Here is a 22,073-nt window from a genome sequence, read left to right on the forward strand (position 1 = left end):
CAATTTTGCAGCAATGCGAATTATGTTGGTGTACGTCGTATTTTTGTGGGCATGAAAACAAAACTTAACGAATTAAAACTAAAATAATCAAGAGATTATTGTTACCAGTTGTAAACTTATAAATTGTCAACCATATATGTGCATGGCAATCATGATTGCATTCATTCGAAACATACACGGAAATAGACAACATGATGACATATTCTTATAGGCTCGTAAGAAGAAGTTCCATTTCTATTATGTGTTACTATTATGAATGGCACGAATCACAGCGACGCATTAGTCCAATTTGCTAATGACGATGAAACCAGAAATAATATTATCATCATTCGACATATTGCCCAGATTGAGTCACTGTGTAGATGTTGCATGACGTAATGACTTAGGTGCATTCAACCTCAATCAAATGCTCCCAAAATTGAATACACAAGCGGAGATGCATGGTTGAATCGCGATGTATAATCAATACATGCATGGGTATATCAAATCGAAAAAAAAATCGTCTTATTCCAAGTAGAAATAATATTATCTATGCGATCAATCAAACGTTGTCATTATCATTATCATTAGCTCGGCGATTTCTGAATGAATAGTACTATAATCAGATGACTTACTCGTGTATACGAAATAATAATTGAATTAGTGGTTATATTATACCAACAAAAATAAGATTAGTATCCATTGTTGTTAAAGTATTGCACGTGCCACGAGCTGCCAATGTGTATTTAAAAAAAATACAGGGTCATGGCTTTTTAATTTGTTCGTGACAGTGATATAGTGGGCGGGAATGGCTGGTAATTGCAATGTTATTATATTATATTTGGCTACAGAATTTGCGACAGTTGTTTGAATTACCACAACGGGATAACAGTTGTATATCGTGCTGCAAGGCATTCATTTCTATAGAATGGTTTATATGTGTGCACATAAGATACACTAGTCGTTCATTTCATTCAATATACGTATCCACAAAGGAATAACCACGTTTCCAAGCAACGATGACTACGGCTCTGATACACTATTTTGAGAGGACGCGTACAGCGTCTATGCTGGTACTAGGGACATGTCACTCAACCTGCCTCATTTCCTGTCCATCTATGTGAATGTCACTGAAATTAAACATTGCATACATATGGTATCCAATTTACCTACATGGTTACGCCATGGAAACATATTTTATGAACGGGAATACATTAAAATGCTTAGAAATCTCGTAAATATTATATCTATATATAAATTTCATCTTCTATTTAGAACGTCAGTTGCAGGCTGTTCAGTTTTCAACTCCGTGTTGAACTCATAACAATTTATACTTTTCACAGATTATTCTGATAAGACTAAGTACAGAATAACAGTGGCAGAAGACAATTTTCATCACCAACGTGCAAGATTCAATCGCCGGAATCCTCAATCAATATCAGAGGCGACGGTAGACCCCCCGGAATATTAACTCCTGTATTATCGCAATTGAATTCACGTGCTCAAAATCTAGAACGATATGTTTCATCTACTTGCGGTTTATTTGTTGTGCTGACGTCACGTTGTATTTCCTTCGTGAGGATTTAATCATTACGATACGTAGTGAGTCGGGCATAAGTGAACAGAGCTTAGTTCCAGCAGATTGTCGCGATAACCTCATCATAGCACAGCCCAATATGGAGACGTCACTTCGGATTGCGCTGCAGCAGTACAACTTTTCCAACTACTCCTTTCTAGACAACGTTACATATGAGATTACTGGAAATGAGAACCAGCAGCAACCTGTAATGGACCTGTATCTACCGATATGGCTGCAAGTTATACTGGCTATATTATATGCATGTACGTCGGCACTCGCTGTTATCGGCAATCTTGTCGTATGTTACATAGTACTTGGAAATCGACGTATGCGTACGGTGACCAACTATTTCATCGTTAATCTAGCCATTAGCGATTTCCTAATGGCAGTAATATGCGTCAATCTGACTTTTTACTACAGTATAAACTTTCACTGGCCGTTTGGGTACGTTATGTGTGCTCTGGTGCAGTATATACAAATGGTATCCGTCTCGATCAGTATATTTACATTGGTTGCTATTAGCTTGGACCGATACGTCGCAATTATACATCCTCTACGACCCAGAATGACCAAGAAACAAGCTTTCATCGTGATAATCATAATCTGGGTGTTAGCAGGTGGGATAAGCCTTCCAGCTGCCATCAACAGTGAAATAGACACCTCGTACAACTCAACGGACATTATTTGCAAGGAAACATGGCAAACTGAAAAACAGCGATCGATTTATACAATCACTCTGATGATCCTACAATACTTTTTGCCACTGGTGATACTTTCTATTACGTATTCCATCATTGGATATGCTATTTGGGGTCGAAAACCACCAGGAGAGAGGGAGAGACACCGAGATGCCAGACAAGCGGAATCTAAGAAAAAGGTAAGTACTTGCTTTTAAATGTGCATTCCAACTTAGTTCCATATGCAGATAACCTCCCACTGCAGGTTAATATGAACACTGAAGAACGATAAAATCAGTTTGTATGGCATTATATCCTGGAATACTGGTACACTGATTCTAGTCTATATTTAGTTTTGTCTAACGCCCAGTTAAAAAATACCCTCATTGTCGTCACTCAAGGCCAATTAACATATTTTAAGCGATTCTTCTAATTTGATTACAATATTTTCTTAGATATGGTTTCTCGTGAAATGCACAAAATTCAAATCACTTTGGATGCCTATAGGGGTCAGTAAAAGGTGCCCTGCAGTTCACGAGAAGTGCGAATGAAGCGAAAGAAAATTTAAAAAAAAACACACACACACACACACATTACACTGATTACAATATCGTTTATTTCTTAAATGCAAGCTGTTACGACAGAATGAGCAATATATCTCAGAGTAAATCCTAATTAATTGAATATTTTAATTTTATTTGGTTAAACATAATAATTTGGACAGTAAATATACATAACGAGATAATATATTTAATTAATATATCTTAAAATTTGTTAATGCAATTTGTCGAGACAGAATATAATGAACAATTGCTTTGTATTAGGCCCCAACTGTGTTATTTTGAATCTGACGTTAATTTTATTCATGAATGCATCTATGATGTCCTGTAACCCAGTCGCCCGTCATTTTGAAAAGCGGCCGACTCCTTGCATTATATTTGAAACTTATTTTATTTCAACTGGATAGACAACAAAATGCAAACTTCGATTAACTAATAATGTTAATAATGAGAGTATTATTATTATTATTATTGTTATAGTAATAAGAATAGAAAGGTTGTACGTATAAATTGACCACAATCTACCATCGATCAATTTAGAGAATAAACCTCTGGCGCTAGATAAACGTAATATTTGTGTGAATGGTGTCTGGCTAAGATATTTATGAAACGTACTTGTATAGCCGAATAGTACATTACACAGCACATTGTTACTGCCACCCAATATATTATACAACAGACTAGTACACTGCCCAGCGCACTGGTATGACCAACTAGTATGTCACACAACATAGTGGTATGACCAACTAGTACATTACACAGCGTACTGTTATGATCGACGAGTACATTACACAACACACTGGTATGACCGACTAGTACATTACACAGCGTACTGGTATGACCGACTAGTACATTATACAACGTACTGGTATGACCGACTAGTACATTACCCAGCACACTTGAATGACCGACTAGTACATTGCACAGTGTACTGGTATGACCGACTAGTACATTATACAACGTACTGGTATGACCGACTAGTACATTGCACAGCACACTGGTATGACCGACTAGTACATTACCCAGCACACTTGTATGACCGTCTAGTACATTACACAATACACTGGTATGACCGACTAGTACATTACACATCGTACTGGTAAGACCAACTGGTACATTATACAACATACTGGTATGAATAACTAATACATTAAACAATGTACCGGTATGACCAACTAATACATTATACAACGTACTGGTATGACCAACTAGTACATTATACAACGTACTTGTATGATCGACTAGTATGTTACACGACACACTGGTATGACCAACTTGTACATTGCATAACGTACTGGTATGACCAACTAGTATGTTACACAATGTACTGGTATGACCAACTAGTACATTACACAACGTACTGGTATGACCGACTAGTGCATTATACAACGTACTGATATGACCGACTAGTACATTGCACAATGTACTGGGATGACTGACTAGTGCATTACACAACGCACTGGTATGGTCGACTAGTGCATTGCACAATGTACTGGGCTGGCCAAATAGTGCATTACACAACGTACATGTGTGATCGATTAGAACATTACACAATGCACTATGATGACCGACTAGTGCATTACACAATGTATTGGGATGACCCACTAGAACATTACACAACGCACTGGTATGACCAACTAGTATGTTACACAATATACTGGTATGATCGACTAGTACATTACATAATATACTTGTATGTCCGACTAGTACATTACACAGCACACTAGTATGACAAACTAGTACATTACACAACGTACTGGTATGACCGACTAGTACATTTTCCAACGTACTGGTATGACTGACTAGTACATTATACAACGTACTGGTATGACCGACTAGTACATTACACAGCACACTGGTATGACCGACTAGTACATTACACAGCATACTGGTATGACCAACTAGTACACTATACAACGTACTGGTATGACCAACTAATACATTAAACAATGTACCGGTATGACCAACTAATACATTATACAACGTACTGGTATGACCAACTAGTACATTATACAACGTACTTGTATGATCGACTATTATGTTACACGACACACTGGTATGACCAACTTGTACATTGCATAACGTACTGGTATGACCAACTAGTATGTTACACAATGTACTGGTATGACAAACTAGTACATTACACAACGTACTGGTATGACCGACTAGTATATTACACAATGTACTGGGATGACCGACTAGTACATTACACAATGTTCTAGACGACCGACTAGTGCATTACACAATGTACTGGGATGACCGTCTAGTGCATTTCACAACGTGCTGGTATGATCGACTAGAACATTACACAATGTACTGGACGACCGACTAGTGCATTACACAATGTACTGGGATGACCGTCAAGTGCATTTCACAACGTGCTGGTATGATCGACTAGAACATTACACAATGTACTGGGATGACTGACTAGTGTATTACACAACGTACTGGTATGGTCGACTAGTGCATTACACAATGTACTGGGCTGGCCGAATAGTGCATAACACAACGTACTGGTATGGTCGATTAGAACATTACACAATGCACTAGGATGACCGACTAGTGCATTACACAATGTATTGGGATGACCCACTGGTACATTACACAACGCACTGGTATGACCAACTAGTATGTTACACAATATACTGGTATGATCGACTAGTACATTACATAATATACTTGTATGACCGACTATTACAATATACAGCACACTAGTATGACAAACTAGTACATTACACAACGTACTGGTATGACCGACTAGTACATTTTACAACGTACTGGTATGACTGACTAGTACATTGCACAATGTACTGGGATGACTGACTAGTGCATTACACAACGCACTGGTATGATCATCTAGTACATTATACAACGTACTGGGATGACCAACTAGCACATTACACAATGTACTGGTATGACCGAATAGTACATTACACAACGTACTGGTATGACTGACTAGTACATTACACAACGTACTGGTATGGCCGACTAGTGCATTATACGACGTACTAGTATGATCGACTAGTGCATTACACAATGTACTGGGATGACCGTCTAGTGTATTACACAACGTACTGGTATGACTGACTAGTACATTACACAACGTACTGGTATGACTGACTAGTGCAATATACAACGTACTAGTATGATCGACTAGCACATAACACAATGTACTGGGATGACCGACTAGTGCATTACACAACGCACTGGTATGATCGACTAGAACATTACACAGTGTACTGGGATGACTAACTAGTGTATTACACAATGTACTGGGTTGACCGTCTAGTGTATTACACAACGTAGTGGTATGACTAACTAGTGCAGTACACAATGTACTGGGATGACTGTCTAGTGTATTACACAACGTACTGGTGTGGTCGACTAGTGCATTGCGCAATGTACTGGGCTGACCGAATAGTGCATTACACAACGTACTGCTAAGATCGATTAAAACATTACACAATGCACTAGGATGACCGACAAGTGCATTACACAATGTATTGGGATGACCCACTAGTACATTGCACAATGCACTAGGATGAACAAATAGTACATTACAAAATATACTGGTGTGACCGACTGTATGTTACACAATATACTGGTATGATCGACTAGTACATTACACAATATACTCGTATGATCGACTCGTACATTACACAATATAATGGTATGATCGACTAGTACATTACACAATGTACTGAGATGGCCAACTAGTACATTACACAATGTACTGGGACGACCGACTAGTGCATTACACAATGTACCGGGATGACCGACTAGTACATTACACAATGTACTCGTATGATCGACTAGTACATTACAAAATATAATGGTATGACCGACTATCACATTACACAATGTACTGGTTTGATCGACTAGTACATTACACAATGTACTGAGATGGCCAACTAGTACATTACACAATGTGCTAGGATGAACAAATAGTACATTACAAAATATACTGGTGTGACCGACTGGTATGTTACACAATATACTGGTATGATCGACTAGTACATTACACAATATACTCGTATGATCGACTAGTACATTACACAATATAATGGTATGATCGACTAGTACATTACACAATGTACTGAGATGGCCAACTAGTACATTACACAATGTACTGGGACGACCGACTAGTGCATTACACAATGTACCGGGATGACCGTCTAGTGCATTACACAACGTACTGGGATGACCGTCTAGTGCATTTCACAACGTGCTGGTATGATCGACTAGAACATTACACAATGTACTGGGATGACTGACTAGTGCATTACACAAAGTACTGGTATGGTCGACTAGTGCATTACACAATGTACTGGGATGACCGTCTAGTACATAACACAATGTACTGGGACGACCGACTAGTACATTACACAATGTGCTGGGTTGACCAACTAGTGCAGTACACAACGTACTGGGATGGTCTACTAGTACATTACATAATGTACTGCGTTGACAAACTAGTGCATTACACAATGTATTGGGATGACCAACTAGTGAATTACACACTGTACTGGGATGACCCACAAGTGAATTACACAATGTACTGGGACGACCAACTCGTGCCTTACACAATGTATTGTGACGTTCCACTAGTACAGTATACGTACTGGTATGATCGATTAGAACATTACACAATATACTATTGGGATGACCAACAAGTGAATTACACACTGTACTGGGATGACCAACAAGTGAATTAGACAATGTACTGGGACGACCAACTCGTGCATTACACAATGTATTGGGATGTTCCACTAGAACAGTATACGTACTGGTATGATCGATTATAACATTACACAATATACTAGGATGACCAACTAGTACATTACACAATGTACTGGGATGACCGACTAGTGCATTACTCAACGTACTGGGATGACTAACTAGTGTAGTACACAATTTACCGGTTTGACCCACTAGTGCAGTACACAACGTACTGGTATGATCCACTAGTACATTACACAATGTACTGGGATGACCGACTAGTACTTTACAAAATGTACTGGGATGACCGACTAGTGCATTTCCAAACGTACTGTTATGATCGACTAGAAAATTACACAATGTACTAGGGTGACCAACTAGTACATTACACAATGTACTGAGATGACCGACTAGTACATTACACAATGTAGTGGGACGATAGACTAGTTAGTGCATTACACGATTTATTGGGATGATCCACTAGTACATTACAAATGTACTAGGATGACCAACTAGTACATTACACAATGTACTTGTATGAACGACTATTACATTACACAGCACACTAGTATGACCAACTAGTACATTACACAACATACTGAGATAAACGACTAGTATAATACTCAACATAGTGAGATGAATGACCAGTAAAATAAACAATGTATTGTTCTGACCGACTAGTACATTACACAACATACTGGGATGAACGACTAGTACATAACTCAACATACTGGGATGAACGACTAGTACATTACTCAACACAATGAGATGAACGACTAGTACATTACTCAACATAGTGAGATAAACGAATAGTACAATACACACTGCATTGTTCTGACCGACTAGTACATTGCACAACATACTGGGATGGACGACTAGTACATTACACAACATACTGGGATGAAAGACTAGTACATTACTCAACATAGTGAGATGAACGACTAGTACATTACTATACATAATGAGATGAACGAATAGTACAATACACACTGCATTGTTCTGATCGACTAGTACATTACACAACATACTGGGATGAATGACTAGTACATTACACAACATACTGGGATGAACGACTAGTACATTACTGAACATAGTGAAATGAACGACTAGTACTTTACTCAACATAGTGAGATGAACGAATAGTACAATACACACTGCATTGTTCTGACCGAATAGTACATTACTCAACATACTGGTATGGTCTACTAGTGCATTACACAACGTACTGGGCTGACCGAATAGTGCATTACACAACGTACTGGTATGATCGATTAGGACATTACAGAATATACTAGGATGACCAACTAGTACATTACATAATGTACTGGGATGACCGACTAGTGCATTACTCAACGTACTGGGATGACTAACTAGTGTATAACACAATTTACTGGTTTGACCCACTAGTGCAGTACACAACGTACTGGTATGGTCGACTAGTACATTACACAACGTACTGGTATGATCCACTAGTACATTACACAATGTACTGGGATGACCGACTAGTACATTACAAAATGTACTGTGATGACCGACTAGTGCATTACCAAACGTACTGTTATGATCGACTAGAAAATTACACAATGTACTAGGGTGACCAACTAGTACATTACACAATGTACTGAGATGACCGACTAGTACATTACACAATGTAGTGGGACGATAGACTAGTTAGTGCATTACACGATTTATTGGGATGATCCACTAATACATTACAAATGTACTAGGATGACCAACTAGTACATTACACAATGTACTTGTATGAACGACTATTACATTACACAGCACACTAGTATGACCAACTAGTACATTACACAACATACTGAGATAAACAACTAGTATATCACTCAACATAGTGAGATGAATGACCAGTAAAATAAACAATGTATTGTTCTGACCGACTAGTACATTACACAACATACTGGGATGAACGACTAGTACATAACTCAACATACTGGGATGAACGACTTGTACATTACTCAACACAATGAGATGAACGACTAGTACATTACTCAACATAGTGAGATAAACGAATAGTACAATACACACCGCATTGTCCTGACCGACTAGTACATTGCACAACATACTGGGATGGACGACTAGTACATTACTCAACATAGTGAGATGAACGACTAGTACATTACACAACATACTGGGATGAAAGACTAGTACATTACTCAACATAGTGAGATGAACGACTAGTACATTACTATACATAATGAGATGAACGAATAGTACAATACACACTGCATTGTTCTGACCGACTAGTACATTACACAACATACTGGGATGAACGACTAGTACATTACACAACATACTGGGATGAACGACTAGTACATTACTCAACATAGCGAGATGAACGACTAGTACATTACGCAAAATACTGGTATGAACGACTAGTACATTACTCAACATAGTGAGATGAACGACTAGTACATTACTCAACATAGTGAGATGAACGACACGTACATTACTCAACATAGTGAGATGAACAAATAGTACAATACACACTGCATTGTTCTGGTCGACTAGTACATTACTCAACATACTGGGATGAACGACTAGTACATTACTCAACATACTGGGGTGAACGACTAGTACATTACTCAACATAGTAAGATGAAATACTAGTACATTACTCAACACAGTGAGATGAATGAATAGTACAATACACACTGCATTGTTCAGATCGACTAGTACATTACACAACATACTGGGATGAACGTCTAGTACATTACACAACATACTGGGATGAACGACTAGTACATTACTGAACATAGTGAAATGAACGACTAGTACTTTACTCAACATAGTGAGATGAACGAATAGTACAATACACACTGCATTGTTCTGACCGACTAGTACATTACTCAACATACTGGTATGGTCTACTAGTGCATTACACAACGTACTGGGCTGACCGAATAGTGCATTACACAACGTACTGGTATGATCGATTATGACATTACAGAATATACTAGGATGACCAACTAGTACATTACACAATGTACTTGTATGAACGACTATTACATTACACAGCACACTAGTATGACCAACTAGTACATTACACAACATACTGAGATAAACAACTAGTATATCACTCAACATAGTGAGATGAATGACCAGTAAAATAAACAATGTATTGTTCTGACCGACTAGTACATTACACAACATACTGGGATGAACGACTAGTACATAACTCAACATACTGGGATGAACGACTAGTACATTACTCAACACAATGAGATGAACGACTAGTACATTACTCAACATAGTGAGATAAACGAATAGTACAATACACACCGCATTGTTCTTACCGACTAGTACATTGCACAACATACTGGGATGGACGACTAGTACATTACTCAACATAGTGAGATGAACGACTAGTACATTACACAACATACTGGGATGAAAGACTAGTACATTACTCAACATAGTGAGATGAACGACTAGTACATTACTATACATAATGAGATGAACGAATAGTACAATACACACTGCATTGTTCTGACCGACTACTGTAGTACATTACACAACATACTGGGATGAACGACTAGTACATTACACAACATACTGGGATGAACGACTAGTACATTACTCAACATAGCGAGATGAACGACTAGTACATTACGCAAAATACTGGTATGAACGACTAGTACATTACTCAACATAGTGAGATGAACGACTAGTACATTACTCAACATAGTGAGATGAACGACAAGTACATTACTCAACATAGTGAGATGAACAAATAGTACAATACACACTGCATTGTTCTGACCGACTAGTACATTACTCAACATACTGGGATGAACGACTAGTACATTACTCAACATACTGGGGTGAACGACTAGTACATTACTCAACATAGTAAGATGAAATACTAGTACATTACTCAACACAGTGAGATGAATGATTAGTACAATACACACTGCATTGTTCAGATCGACTAGTACATTACACAACATACTGGGATGAACGTCTAGTACATTACACAACATACTGGGATGAACGACTAGTACATTACTGAACATAGTGAAATGAACGACTAGTACTTTACTCAACATAGTGAGATGAACGAATAGTACAATACACACTGCATTGTTCTGACCGACTAGTACATTACTCAACATACTGGTATGGTCTACTAGTGCATTACACAACGTACTGGGCTAACCGAATAGTGCATTACACAACGTACTGGTATGATCGATTATGACATTACAGAATATACTAGGATGACCAACTAGTACATTACACAATGTACTGGGATGACCGACTAGTGCACTACTCAACGTACTGGGATGACTAACTAGTGTATTACACAATTTACTGGTTTGACCCACTAGTGCAGTACACAACGTACTGGTATGGTCGACTAGTACATTACACAATGTACTGCGTTGACAAACTAGTGAATTACACAATGTACTGGGATGACCCACTAGTGAATTACACAATGTACTGGAATGACCAACTAGTGCATTACACAATGTATTGGGATGATCCACTAGTACATTACACAATGTACTGGGATGACCGACTAGTACATTACACAATGTACTGGGATGACCGACTAGTGCATTACCAAACGTACTGTTATGATCGACTAGAAAATTACACAATGTACTAGGGTGACCAACTAGTACATTACACAATGTACTGAGATGACCGACTAGTACATTACACAATGTAGTGGGACGATAGACTAGTTAGTGCATTACACGATTTATTGGGATGATCCACTAGTACATTACACAATGTACTAGGATGACCAACTAGTACATTACACAACACACTGGTATGCCCACCTAGTGCATTACACAATGTACTGGTATGAACGACTAGTACATTACACAGCACACTAGTATGACCAACTAGTACATTACACAACATACTGGGATAAACGACTAGTATATTACTCAACATAGTGAGATGAATGACCAGTAAAATAAACAATGCGTTGTTCTGACCGACTAGTACATTACACAACATACTGGGATGAACGACTAGTACATTACACAACATACTGGGATGAACGACTAGTACATTACTCAACATAGTGAGATGAACGACTAGTACATTACACAACATACTGGGATGAACGACTAGTACATTACTCAACAAAGTGAGATGAACGACTAGTACAATACACACTGCATTGTTCTGACCGACTAGTACATTACTCAACATACTGGGATGAACGACTAGTACATTACTCAACATACTGGGGTGAACGACTAGTACATTACTCAACATAATGAGATGAATGAATAGTACAATACACACTGCATTGTTCTGATCGACTAGTACATTACACAACATACTGGGATGAACGACTAGTACATTACACAACATACTGGGATGAACGACTAGTACTTTACTCAACATAGTGAGATGAACGAATAATACAATACACACTGCATTGTTCTGACCGACTAGTACATTACATAACATACTGGGATGAACGACTAGTACATTACTCAATATAGTGAGATGAACGACTAGTACATTACACAACATACTGGGATGAACGACTAGTACATTACTCAACATAGTGGGATGAAAGAATAGTACAATACACACTGCATTGTTCTGACCGACTAGTACATTACACAACATACTGGGATGAACGACTAGTACATTACTCAACATACTGGGATGAACGACTAGTACATTACACAACATACTGGGATGAACGACTAGTACATTACTCAACACAGTGAGATGAATGAATAGTACAATACACAGTGCATTGTTCTGACCGACTAGTACATTACACAACATACTGGGATGAACGACTAGTACATTGCTCAACATAGTGCGATGAACGACTAGTACATTACACAACATACTGGGATGAACGACTAGTACATTACTCAACATTGTGAGATGAACGAATAGTACAATACACACTGCATTGTTCTGACCGACTAGTACATTACTCAACATACTGGGATGAACGACTAGTACATTACTCAACATACTGGGGTGAACGACTAGTACATTACTCAACATAATGAGATGAATGAATAGTACAATACACACTGCATTGTTCTGATCGACTAGTACATTACACAACATACTGGGATGAACGACTAGTACATTACACAACATACTGGGATGAACGACTAGTACTTTACTCAACATAGTGAGATGAACGAATAATACAATACACACTGCATTGTTCTGACCGACTAGTACATTACATAACATACTGGGATGAACGACTAGTACATTACTCAATATAGTGAGATGAACGACTAGTACATTACACAACATACTGGGATGAACGACTAGTACATTACTCAACATAGTGGGATGAAAGAATAGTACAATACACACTGCATTGTTCTGACCGACTAGTACATTACACAACATACTGGGATGAACGACTAGTACATTACTCAACATACTGGGATGAACGACTAGTACATTACACAACATACTGGGATGAACGACTAGTACATTACTCAACACAGTGAGATGAATGAATAGTACAATACACAGTGCATTGTTCTGACCGACTAGTACATTACACAACATACTGGGATGAACGACTAGTACATTGCTCAACATAGTGCGATGAACGACTAGTACATTACACAACATACTGGGATGAACGACTAGTACATTACTCAACATTGTGAGATGAACGAATAGTACAATACACACTGCATTGTTCTGACCGACAAGTACATTACACAACATACTGGGATGAACGACTAGTACATTACTCAATATAGTGAGATGAACGACTAGTACATTACTCAACATAGTGAGATGAACGACGAGTACATTACTCAACATAGTGAGATGAACGACTAGTACATTACTCAACATAGTGAGATGAACGAATAGTACAATACACACTGCATTGTTCTGACCGACTAGTACATTACACAACATACTGGGATGAACGACTAGTACATTACTCAACATAGTGAGATGAACGACTGGTACATTACTCAACATAGTGAGATGAACGACTAGTACATTACTCAACATAGTGAGATGAACGACTAGTACATTACTCAACATGGTAAGATGAACGACTAGTACATTACTCAACACACTGGGATGGTTGACTGGTACATTGCACGAATAGTAAGCCATACGAAGTGTCGCATACGACTTATTTACTACTTCCGTGTCACCGATAATGTTCTAGAACCGTACTGGGTGGAATATTCTAGTTTTTTTAGAGACTGGTTGAATAGGTAATAGAACACTGTAGGAGGCAATAGAAGGTAATGGAACATTCTAGAAATCTGTAGTAAGTTGCAGACTCATTATGTATGCTGGTGTAATGGTCTATTTATAGACAGTGTGGGTATATATAGGGGAGTTGTTCAGCACTGAGATCAGACCGGAGATCTCGTTGAATTGTGTCGGAGTTTAAGTATCTAGTTATCGGAGGTTTGGAGTTTTACCGCGTTATTGTACTTGATGTTTGCAGAGTATAATAATACCAGTACCAGTTGAAACCTCATCTGTTGGCTCCTTGTTCGTATGCTATCATCGCCGCCAGGGAAGTCTTTATGTTACTGTTGCCATTTTTGTATTTGATCCATCACACCTGTACTATACCAATTTACGGTAATATTACGTTGCGTGTGACACGAAGTACTGATATGATTTAAATATTCTTCGCCACCTCAGACACGCTTCCAGTATAAGCCATTGCCTCTCTCCACTGACGAGCAAACGTGTATTCCCAATGTCAGACCCCCCAATATAACCTGTTAAAACAACTACTTGTTTAATTCTGTTTTACGTACCTTATAGAGAAGATTTGACATCATTTCCGCTTTTTTCATGGAGTCTATACATAACAACCAGAGTTATGTTTACATAGTGTCAGGAGTAGTCAGAGCGATGTACATAGACACTTACATGGTTGTGAAAACCTGTCATATGCAATCTATCATGCATCAACTGATATATCAACACTTGGCACGTAATTGTGAAGAAACTAAGCTACGGTGGCTTGTAACAACATATTAATCATGCTGAGTTTGAAAACCTATTAAAAAAGTGTATAAATATATTATTAAAGAAGTCAGTGTTTGCCTAGTGTAGAACATGCGCTTAGTAACTACTCCACACTCATATTTCCTTGTTAAATATCGTTGAAATCAAGCAGTCTAATTGTGCAAGTCTTCCTGTAAGCAGTTACGTTGCCATAGTTATTGACATTAACGACCTTTGCTAGCGATGACCACAGAGGTGATAAATACTGTCCGAGAAAATGTCGGCAATACGGCAATATATCACTGACCGATCGAATATGAGAGTTTGCGCCTGAGCGCAGATCATTTGTCGGACGTTGAGGTGGCAAATGTTCTCCTTCTACAAATACACATATGCCTTTATCCGGGCTGTTACTATGTAGTAATATTCATTACATGCCTCCTCGAAGTTATACAGGAGTTCACAAATATCGCCGTTAAGCAAATCCATCTGAACTTTTGTGAGCGCTGCCATCTTTACCCAACGTTCTTTGCATAGCAACGTTGTGTATAGACAGCAGCGGTACCGGTCAATACACGCTTCAGTGGACTGCACAATTCCCCGGATGTTTCTATACTAAACCATGTATCGAAGGAATGTAATGAACAAGTATTAAAACAGGACGACATGTGTTTGTATACCTAATTGCTCAATTGAAAAACAACAACGCAGTCTATCAAATTTTATCTATTTCAAACAGTATCTACATTGTATATTATGTGATGCCTTTTATTACAAGGATGTATATTTTTTCTTTTAGGAATTCTCGAGAACTAACGTCAATTGCTCGTTGTAAGCGAGAGAACCAAACAATCTGTTTATCCCCCCCCCGCCAATATTGTACCTTTCTATGCCGTCATCGCGTGCCCTTGCGTTCACGTTATTTAGAAAAGTATAATGGCGAAGGAGAATATAACGAACAACATTTATGTGGGACAAGTCGTATTGCTCAACGAGACCTCGGCGGCCATGATTTATTATTCGAGCATGCAACAAACCCATAATGCCATTTTTTGGAAACTTATTGTCTTTACTCGATTAGACCCTACCTACCCTTATATTCATGTGCTATCTTAACATGTGCGGCCCATTTATATGCAATCGTCTGATTGAACAGAACGGCACATAGATGTTCTTACTATTCAGCGATCAGCGATGTACATTTCCTTCTCTGTGATTTAAGTAAGGTCGTACACTTTCTTAAAGTGTCTATAGGAAACGCACATTCAATCAAGTGATAATAGAAAGGCTCATGGACAATACCATCGGTGAAAGTTATGAGCTAAATATATATTCCCGGAACACTGAATGTGTGCAGCTTCCATGAAAAGGTCATTAGCGTGTAATTGACTTAAAAAACAACCCCGGAGTATATACGGTATTGAGCACAAACTAAGAAGTAGGCTCTAATGTCGACAGGCGTAGTGCAGTGAATATGCGAATTCAATAGAGCTTTGTGTTGTATAATAAACATGGATGAAGGATCTTTCGTTACTATAGTGAACAACAATAGCATTCAGCTAAGTGGTTGCCGAGTAGGAAACCATTTAATAGTTCATGATAAGCAATATTGCAAACGTTTACATATCCATGAAGGCACTCGAATAACCACTGGATTATATTTATGCAACTGGCGACGCAACGAAACTGGCAGGGTCGTGACAAGAATGAGTAACGTAATTTAAAACACAGACTTTATAACACAAAATCATAATTAGAAACACAGACTTTATAAATGCACTGACGCAAATGCTAAACTGATTAACTTGCTCAGTTATGCCATGCAAATACCGTAGAACGTTTCGATATCGATTATTTGAACTGATTTATATACAGTCAGCCAAATGATGCAGTCTCCTGTTATACCACGTAAAATAAGACAATCAATAAACGTAAACGCGCTACAATCGGAACGCAGCGCTCGTTAAAATCTCGAGTAAACAAACAAATTACACGCGGCGTATACGTCACACAGAACTCACACGTGACCTATCGTGACAACTGTGGCGCATTAACACAGTTCCAGTTACAAAAGTTTGTTTTAATTCTCAACTAGTTTTTAAAAATATAGAAGCACGTGACTAAATAATGTTGTGTGATGTGATTATAAAATGCCTTGGTCTACCATGATTACTCATATTAGGACTCAGTTCAAATTAACCTATATTGTTGTCAGTCGTTAGGATGACGTGCGTCTGCTGTGTGTCGCGACCATATCCAATTTTAAACATTCATAAACATACGTTTTAAATTGGGATGATTTATCAATTTCGAAAAGATATTTCGGCATGAATAACTAGTGATTATGTTTTATATTCTTCTTTCAGTAATCAGAAAGATATTGACCTAAGTCATGATTACGTATTACTAAATCCGAAAATATCAGTTATCAAAGATCATCTCGCGTATTGCGGAAAATGCGCGGATTGAACCGCAAAAATCATCGAATAATTTGATTTCGAACTTGAATTTCTGTTTTTGTATAGGTCAATGTCGAATTGCCGATTTCCGGGGGGGGGGGGATATGACGTTGGGATACACTTACTCCATTTAAATTTGGGATCACCGAATGAGTATAGCTTATTATTAAGTGCGACGCATAGAACACCTCCATAACATTATCGCGTTCGTCGAATTCTGAGCGACACTGAGACCCTTGTTTGTCCCCTTTTTACGTTCGAATTAACGCATAACGCGTAATCTCGCAGTGAACAGAAAATGGTTTATTGTGTGTTTTCCGTTCATCTTATTCAGTATATACTGTCACGATAATGTGGCTACCAATTGTGACTTCACATTATCTACTGTATTCCAGATTATTGTGTGGCGTACTGGAAACAGCAGTGTGTACGTCAGTCTAGGCCTCGTGTGTATAAGAGCTTTCAAACGAATGCCACAAGCACAGGAATCATTGGTTTCTGTCGTCAAGATTAAGCGAATAATTGTGAATCCGTTGCACACCTGCCTTGTGATATTAGTACTTCTAGTGTCCAGTGAGTCTCAATTACGATGAAAATGTAATGTGCGGTGTCGCTATGCAGGTCCCCTGATTTCCCGAGGGATCGTGAGTTTCCACGTCTAAAGGGAAATTCCGGTAATAATTAATTCCGGATAGTCACTTCCCTCTTGGATATCAAACAGATAAACGATGGCAGCAGTACTGATATGTTACCGTTATTCATATGTTATATATAATCATCGTAATATGCTCGAAGTAACTCTAATGGTCATATACATTTGTTTTAAAGTAGAAGCTGACACCTGAAAATCATGATCACGCCAGTTTCCAAACATCTCGGGGTGGGTCATGAGGCAGTTAGAGTAAGACAACACAATAGATGATTTCCGTTTGTGTATATTTCTACCATGGTAAATTTATGTTGCCAGGGTTCTTGCATTTGGCTGTTGAACCCGATTGATTAATGACCAATATCTTATCTTGTAATCCACGCACGTACTGATCTCGAAGCATTATTGTTATAATTGGGTTCTCAAATATAATAGCAAAAAACTTGTTCAAATTCAGCTGGTAATTTTTTTCAAGCTGGTATAAATTCAAGCAGATGGATGTTAATTCATACAAACAGACTAAAATATCATCAACATATGAAAACGTTGTATTCTATGACGGCGTACATATCTATGCATTGTTCTTAAAAAGCATGTGTATTTTCTTTCCTAAAAATCTGACTAACTTTAAGTTGGCAGTTTTTAATTAGAACACGCCACCAACGGCACGCTATGTAATAAAGCGTGAGTGTGATACGCAGTACGATACATGCAAACTTCTATATTTAAATTATAAAAATGACGACGTTTTTTCGCATAGATCTCTTTATCTCATATAAGGAATTAATGAAATTAAATAAGTTTATTTGTCTGATGTTTTTTTTATTGCTTTCACAGCTTGTCAAGATGTTCGCGTTGATAGTTCTGATATTTGCGTTATGTTATTTACCCATCCACACATTCACCCTGCTTCTGGACTATCATAATGAAATAACGATGTTCCGCTACATAAAAGTGGTCTACTTCGCCGTACATTGGACAGCTATGAGTAACTGTGTCTACAACCCGTTTGTGTACTGTTGGATGAACGCCAAGTTCAGAAATGGGTTTAAATATGTGTTTCGTTTCTTGCCGTGCGTCCATTACACACCCACGGAAAAGGGTCCATTAAGGAGGGTCAGCACATACACAACCCAGGTGGGCAGCTTCAAGATGACACTACGGAAAGAGAACAGTCTATCTCCATATAGCAACGGTGGAATGCATTGCTAAGAACTCGATAATATAATTACACATTACCGACAGCCATATTCCCAAGTGCAGTGGACTACAGAAGAGCATATGGAATTGCCTTTATTTATTTCCTGTTTTAGTACCACCGGACATTTCGACTGCCTGATCTCATCAGACAATATACCGTTGTTGTTATATGTGAGAGGTCTGTTTAAATTTAACAGAATAATTTAGTTTACTGGTGTTTTATTATTTGTAGATTATTTTTATCTACCGTATTTACAGAATCTGCAGCTAAATTACCTGGTTTTTGTTGAAGTGTTATTGGTACCCAGTTTATATTTGATATTTTATGGGTGCAATCAGTTATTTAATATTAGGATAGATTATGACAACTTCATACGCAGGAGGCAACATATATGTTTTGTTATCTGATTATTTGCCAATCTATCCATTTAATTCATAAATGTTATAAATTGATTATGTGTAACAAACTAGTGTTTAACACTCCCTCTGTTGGCTGATAATGACTGTTTATGCCAGGCATCAATTACGCGAACCACTATGCTGTTTCTATAACTACGCCCTCTAGTGTCGGAGCGCTTGTGTGTCGTCAAAACCACGTGAATGGGTGAGGTCAATGTCGTTGAAATCAATACCTGTGTTTGTTTTCTTTTATCCGGACGTCATCTAGAATATAGTTAGGTCTTGTAAATTACCCAATTTTCATTTATGAAGGTCTATATACAGATCAAAACGATATCGACACATGAATAGCTCCCATGTCATCAATTACGTCACACACGCAGTTCATCGCTAGAGGGCATAAGTCAAACTAATTGTTTTGATTGTGAGCGATAATTGACTATAGATTCTGTCATATTGCTCTTTATATCCATAATCAGCGTGGACTTACAACCTGATGCATACTAAATCGTATACATCTAAGAATACAAATGTGACTTATAAGCCCTTACCCACCGATGGGATTACCTGATTAGGAATTGATGCAGGTTTCATGAGCGCTTAACATCGGAGGTTAGCTATACAAACTGAGATTGTCTTGTAGCTATCGGTATGAAATGCAATCAAATGTTAATAAATTGACAAGATATCGTAATTGTCCGACACAGTCACAATAATTCTCTGTAATAGCATATCTCAGAGGGTTATTTGTATTAAAAAGCCCGTTACATATCTATTCTCGTTTCGCTAACACTAATAGCCGTCGCGCAGGGTAAAAACATGTTAAAACAGAAAGGTGGTGATTATATCTATGGGGGGGGGGGGGCTCAACAACACTACTTTGACTAGCATCTACTACTAAAGGTTATTGTGGCAAAGGTCAACGATTCATTTTTACGAGACATTGACTTTTCTTCTTTGTGGTTTCCTGCTACATTCTCACCAGCTATAAATATCCGGGGTAGTAGCTTGCAAAACGACACCTTGGTGCATGGGTTGTTGTTAATCTCAATGTTCATTGTAACCATGTTTGCAACAAAGAGATTTATATCTGTAATTATTCCGTCATATAATCAATATATATATATATATCTATTTTAATTATATTTGTAGCTATGGATACGGTATTTATTGCAAATAATGTACGTGTCTACATATATTGTATGTAAATATGTGTACATCGAAGTGTATTAATTCTTACTATTTACTATATACTATCCTAATGTGACATATACAAAGCCAAACTGTTGCCAGTGATCTTAATTTGTACGATTCAACGAATTATCTCCAGGCTTTATTAGAAATAAATAAATCCGACATCACAGGGTCAAAGGTTAGAGTGAACAAACCCAACGAGGGGGATAAGAATGGTGTATTTTGGTGGCAACATAACACTGGCATACTATATTTGGTTTATACATATGTTTCTGTCACTGTGTATAATATCAGAATAAATTTATAATGTCACACACCTTGCGTTTAATGAAACATGAACAAGTTATTCGTAAAATGTTGAATTCAATTAATGTTCACAATTTGAAATTAAAACTTTAAAAATGAGACAACTGTTCTGCAAGTGAAAGCACATATTTTAATCATCAGTAGGCAGGTACCTATAATATTCTCGTTAACTCTGGACAGACCATCGGGAATTCACTAACAAGATTTGGGAATTCTGTATACATGTCTTAATATACTGTACTAATGAGATGTTCAGGGAAAGTATGTATATGTGTTGATTGCCATTACGTTACACATTGTGCATGCTTGGAATCTATACAAACCTCAATTCATTACATCATGGGAATCTCAATGCGAATGTAATGCATTACTATT

The 22,073-nt window shown here is 37.8% G+C and overlaps 1 protein-coding gene across 2 annotated transcripts in view; it reads left to right on the plus strand.

Moving 5' to 3' along the window:
* LOC100372756 (RYamide receptor-like) overlaps window positions 1–21,704 on the plus strand; it is a 45,179-nt gene extending 23,475 nt beyond the window's left edge. For both annotated transcript variants that reach the window (XM_085494088.1, XM_085494087.1), the window contains exons 2-3: window positions 1,323–2,435; window positions 19,437–21,704. In XM_085494088.1, coding sequence (XP_085350214.1) covers window positions 1,656–2,435; window positions 19,437–19,811 — 1,155 coding nt within the window. In that variant the 5' untranslated portion in view covers window positions 1,323–1,655 and the 3' untranslated portion in view covers window positions 19,812–21,704. The remainder of the gene's footprint in view (window positions 1–1,322; window positions 2,436–19,436) is intronic.
* The last annotated feature ends 369 nt before the right edge of the window (window positions 21,705–22,073 follow it).

The sequence above is a fragment of the Saccoglossus kowalevskii genome, chromosome 19 (genome assembly GCF_978046115.1).
Source record: "Saccoglossus kowalevskii chromosome 19, keSacKowa6.1, whole genome shotgun sequence".
In the NCBI taxonomy this organism is placed as follows: Eukaryota; Metazoa; Hemichordata; class Enteropneusta; family Harrimaniidae; genus Saccoglossus; species Saccoglossus kowalevskii.